Source organism: Ciona intestinalis, unplaced genomic scaffold (genome assembly GCF_000224145.3).
Source record: "Ciona intestinalis unplaced genomic scaffold, KH HT000021.1, whole genome shotgun sequence".
NCBI lineage: Eukaryota > Metazoa > Chordata > Ascidiacea > Phlebobranchia > Cionidae > Ciona > Ciona intestinalis.
The window spans coordinates 38,361-44,041 of NW_004190343.1; the positions used below are offsets into that span (position 1 = coordinate 38,361).

At 33.2% G+C, this 5,681-nt stretch overlaps 1 protein-coding gene across 4 annotated transcripts in view; it reads left to right on the forward strand.

Annotated features, from left to right (window-relative positions):
- The window catches only part of LOC100176290, a 16,746-nt gene that overhangs the window by 6,508 nt on the left and 4,557 nt on the right, over positions 1-5,681 (forward strand). The window contains exons 8-15 of one of the 4 annotated variants that reach the window (XM_009863767.3): positions 152-234; positions 780-886; positions 1,219-1,391; positions 1,818-1,955; positions 2,378-2,572; positions 3,273-3,479; positions 3,834-4,022; positions 4,539-4,645. In XM_009863767.3, the coding sequence (XP_009862069.1) occupies positions 152-234; positions 780-886; positions 1,219-1,391; positions 1,818-1,955; positions 2,378-2,572; positions 3,273-3,479; positions 3,834-4,022; positions 4,539-4,645 (1,199 nt within the window). The remainder of the gene's footprint in view (positions 1-151; positions 235-779; positions 887-1,218; positions 1,392-1,817; positions 1,956-2,377; positions 2,573-3,272; positions 3,480-3,833; positions 4,023-4,538; positions 4,646-5,681) is intronic. The other 3 variants (XM_018814993.2, XM_009860227.3, XM_018814992.2) reach the window with 3 other exon arrangements.

The following is a 5,681-nucleotide window of genomic DNA, read 5'->3' on the forward strand; positions in this document are numbered from 1 at the left end:
TAAAAAAATAAAAAAAAATCCCCCAAAAATAATTACTCACAAAGTAACATACATGGTAACTCGTAAGCTGGCACGAGGTGTTAAACCCGTGTAACGACTATAACGACACAATTAGACCTATACAAATATTTGAGATCCTATTTTTCTACAGATATCAAAGAGAAGTTAGCGATGAAACAATATGATGCTCAAGAAGTTTCAAATTGTGTTAGAAAGTTATTAGTTCTGTGCACTGTGAGTAAAAAGATTGATTGTACCTACCTGTGTAAACATTTTGTCAATTTTTCTTGGGCTAAAAAGTATGAATTATATTTGTTCTTTGTAATTAAGAACATAAAAATGCAAAAAAAGTAGTATGAAAAATGGCAACAAAAGTTACTACACCTAATACTACACCTAAAATTTACTGTGTACTGGTTTCAGATTGTGAGTTATGCAACCACCTTCAGCAACACTTCTTTGAGTAGGGAGGGTTTTGATTTCCATACCTTGTTAATATAATTATATAATACCTTTATTTGTCTCTTCGATTACGGTACCGAAGATTTATAAATATTTTAAATGAAAAGACAGGATATAGCGACAAAACAACAGTTGTTAAAACACGCTTACAGTTAAAAACATTTATATTTAATTGGAAGAAAGTAAGCGTGGTCGTTACACCTAGCAGACAAAAATTGTTATTTAACTATCAGGCTAACAAATCTTAATACTGTTAAATTGACAAAAACTTAGTGAAATAAATCTCTATTTCAAAGTCATAAATTTTCTTTATTCAGAAACTGTCTGAATCCATAAGATCTAGTGTTGGCCAGAGCAATGTCCATCGTTACCCACATAATGCTTTGGGGACTTACTATAGTGATGATGTACAACCTAACATATAGTAAGAAAGGTTTGGTTTTCTTTTTGAATAAAATTCACTTATTTCTCCTGTGGCCGGGAAACGACAGTCGTTAAACACAGTGGGTGTATGTGTCCTTGGGCAAGACACTTAACGGCAATTGCTCCAATTCGGGTTCACCATTATCAGCCGCACACAAAAAAATAAAAATATTCGCCAAAAAATATTCACCCACAAAGTAACCTACTTGGTAACTCGTAAGATGGCACGAGGTGTATGAAGCAGAACACCGTGTTTGACGACTGTCGTTTTCCGGCCACGTGAGGATAAAGTTAGTTACATTCAGTATTAAATTTTGTCTCATCCATTTTAAGCCCAAATGTCACCCCCCGAGCTTTTACATCGAATCGCGATGAGGAAACAAATCCAAAACAAGTGTTACTTCCCCATATCCATTCTAACACAATAGAAACTGACAGCACACATAGAAGTGATGGTGACATCATAAATGCAGCGGACGCCAGACCACTGTTAACTAATTCAACAGGTAAAAAATTGTCTTAAAAATTAATCTTTTTTTGCTATTATTTTATTTGTTTATTTTTTTTTTTTTTAAATTAAAGAAATGCATAGCTCATCACATTTAATCTATTATTGGGACAATGTTTTACTTTTAATATTTGCGTATATAGTAGTGTGGGGAAAGATAGGACACCTTTAGCACATAATATCAAAATATCCTGATCGTGTTTTAAACAATTACAACGGTCTATGAGAGTCGTGAGGATACGGTTTTATAATTCTTTGAATTTATTCTTTGTTTACTACCAAATGGCACGAGAAAATAGAATAAAAATGTGTCCCATCTTTCCCCACCCTACTATATATCACCACTTTAGTAAAATTTATTTTATTTTTGCTGTTTTATGATCGTTTTATTTGTTTCTCTATATTAATTTACTTTTTTTGATAGATGGCACTGATCATTTTTTAAAGATAACGTCTCCAAGTTGGAGTAGAAGAAAAAAATTCACAGTTTCATTTCTGGTCATTATTGTTCTCTTGCTTCTGGCTGGGTTGGCTGCTTTCCTTGTATTTAAGTTTCGAAGTGGTAAGTTAATGAATGCAAACCTTAGACAATCAATTATACTTGAAAATGAAAAAAATAGTCACCTAGAAAGGAATGAATGAATGAATGTAACTTATTTTATTCTCGCGTGGCCGGAAAACGACTGTCGCTATAACCACGGCGTCGGACCTATAAAGTTACGTTTGTGGTAACTTATAAGCTGGCACGAGGTTTATGAAACAGTTCACTCATAGTATTACGACTGTCATTTTCCATCCCCGCGAGGATAAAGCAAGTTACATTTATTCATTCATTTATTTAACTATTCTTAAATAATAGCTTCTTAGAGTCTGATTGCCTTTTCACAAAGTATTGAAGTATTTTTTGGATAAAACCATTTGCAGTACATAATTGTATTTTATTCATTAAATTTTAGTCAAAAATCACAATTGCTTATTGTTAAGCTGACTGTCAATCCCCTGCCTGGGACCAATCTGGGAGCCACATATGTACAAAGAATCCTGTTGAAGGGAAGTATCCGTCTGGTACAACTTGCACACTTACATGTAAGGCAGGGTATGGTGTAAGGGCTGGGTCATTGGTGTCGCTGTGTGAGACCAACGGGAGTTGGAATGCAAGTTTTGGTAGCTGTGTGAAACGTAAGATACTAAAAGAACTTCTTTTTTTAAATGAATGAAATTTATTTTGTCTCTTTGATCACAATAGCGGGAAAGTTTATAAAAGCGAAAAGACCGGTAGTAACGGTAAAACAACAGTTGTTAAATCACGCTTATTAATAAAACAGAAAAAGAAATAACGTTTTTGATAAAGGGTGTGACCGTTACACCCTACAGACAATACATTAAGAATTAATTAAGAATTTTGTAATTTGCTGTTCAAACGCGACACTAAAATACCTGGACACAAATCCAAAATTGATAATGAGATATTGTATCGAACATATGGTGTAAAAATAAATATTACTTGTTTACTCCAACTCTCTGGCTCTCTCTCTTTCTTTATTGACCGTTCTGCCAATTTGGCTGAGTTGGCTCTTCTTTGGCTATTGTTGGAGTCTGGCTATCATTTATTATTTGCGTGATCGTCAATACAACCGTACATATTCATCAAGAGGAGATTAATTAAGTTATAGACAACAGTCGCTTATTTGTTAAGGCTAAAACTGCAGCTGCGTTCGAGTTAAACCTTAGCTCCTATATTACTCTTATACATAAATTTAATACTTTATTCTTACATAGACTCCTTAGTCAAAAAATTATAAGTCTATAAAAATATTTTTTTATGGCTATGACATATTTTGCCTTTTTTCCTCTTTAAATTTGTAAACCTATTTTACAGTTGGCGTTTGTTCTCTTTTACCTGACCCTGCAAATGGTGGTACAACAACCTGCACCAATCATAATTTTGAGATGTCAATTTGTTCTTATTCATGTCCTCTTGGCTTTCAGTTGGCTGGAGATAAAAGTTCTTCTTCTACTTGTAAAGTCATTGGTGGTGACATTTCTGATGCTGTATGGTCAAGTCCGGTGCCATATTGTGAAAAAGGTATCCGTATTTTCTTTAAGGTTGTTTTCTTTAAGTTTTTATTAAAAAGGTCTTAAAAAAGTTTTGAAAATGTCTTCAGGATAGTGCATATTGTGAAAAAGGTATCTAGTAGAGTTAAAATTGTAAGCATTGGCTTAATTTACACTTTATGTGTATTAATAAAAATTAAAATTACTGATGTTTAGTTACAGTATGTCTCTTCGTATTAATGCAGATTATAATTACATCTTTTTAGTTACAGTATGTCTGTTAATAAAAAATAAAATTACCTATTTTTAGTTACAGTATGTCTATTAAAACAGAATAAAATTAAGTTACAGTATGTCAATTTTTACAGAATAATTTTTTTTTCAGTTACGGTATGTCCTTCGGTACCACCATCTAGCACTGGTGATGTGACATGTTCAACAAATGAAGATCCACCAAGTAACGGAACTATTTGTAAAGTGCAATGTCATGAAAATTATGCGGTTAAGGGCAACATAGGTGTTCTGTGTGGAAAAGATGGGAAATGGAATTCAACTATTCCTTATTGCCAGCGAGGTATAACATTGTCATTTTTTAATTTTTTTTTGTTGTTAGAATTAAGAGCAGAAGCATTAAATTAATAAGATGAATAAATGAGTGTGACTTACTTTATCCTCGCGTTGTCGGAAAATGACAGTCGTTAAACACTGGTGTTCTGTTTCATACACCACGTGTCGGCTTACGAGTTACCAAGTATGTTACTTTGTGGGTCATTATTTTTGGGAGATTTTTTATGTGTGGCTGGTAATTTAGACAACCCATTAGTGACCACTGGGTTGGAGCAATTGCCTTTAAGTGTCTTGCCCAAGGACACATACGCCACAATAGTAGCAGCGAATAGCCTTTAACCCGTTACCTCTGGGTCAGAGGCAGACGTGTTAAAAATTTATTGAGTTAATAAAATATTCCCAATAATGTCACACACTTCTTTAATCTATTGTCCCAAAAGATTAGTTCCCCAAAATATACATTCTCTAACGAAGCAGCGGAATATTTTTACTTTTACTTAATTATTTGTTTTTTTATCCACAGTATGTCCATTGCTTGAATTTGAAGAAGCTGGCACATATACATGCACACACTCGCGTTTTATTACTTCTGTATGTACATTTAACTGTGGACCAAATTTCATTTTACTTGTAAGTAGTTTGTATTAATTTTATTTTTGACAACTATTGTTTTGTCGCTATATCCTGTCTTTTCATTTAAAATATTTCTAAATCTTTGCTACCGTAATTGAAATGACAAATAAAGTTATACAGTTAAAAACATTTACATTTAATTGAAAGAAAATAAGCGTGGTCGCTACACCTAGTTAATAAGTCATTGTACTATACATACTTTACTGTTAAAATAAAACTATTACATATTTAATGATCTGGTGCTACGAGAACAGAACCAACAAAAATCTAGTCCAACCACTAAAAGTAATAGAGAAATATATTTTGCCTAAATGGCATCGTCAGTCTCTTATTTAAATTGTTTCTGTTTGAAAAAAAGAATGACGATTCCATTTAGCCGAAATATATTTCTATATTACTATTAGTGGTTGTGACTTTTTGTTGGTTACTTACGTTTTTGTAGCACCAGATCATTACTGTACTTTACTATACAAGAATCGTTCAACTATATCAGTGGTTCCCAAAGTTTTTTTAGCGCGACCCAAATCAGAGTTTTATAAACATCTCACGACCCATAGGTAATCCTTTAGCTGGTGGCCACCTAAAATTTTGGGTTCAAAATGTTCAAATTAACTTTGAAAATGCGCGATAAACATGCTGCGGCAGCGTAATTCGCTTGACTTGCGTATAAGGTTAACGATTTATTACGTCACAATAGTATTATGTTCTGTCACAATAGTGATGTATTACGTAAGTTAAGGGACGTTATAGACTTGTTTTCGTACTGTTTTATGGCAGTAAAAACCTTAAACCCCTAATTCCCAGCCAATAAACCCTAACGAATTATGTAATCTGTAACGTAGATCAAACGTAACAATACGCATTCTATGGCGTAATAATCTAACCTCTGTTTAATTCATAACGGCTCGTGTGGAAAATACGGTTACGCAGCACGATTTCGCACATTTTCAAAGTTATTTATCGATACAAACGCCCGAGTTTTTTAAATCTTCAACTGTTTGTGTGGATCTTTCAATGTATTATTGAAAAAAAA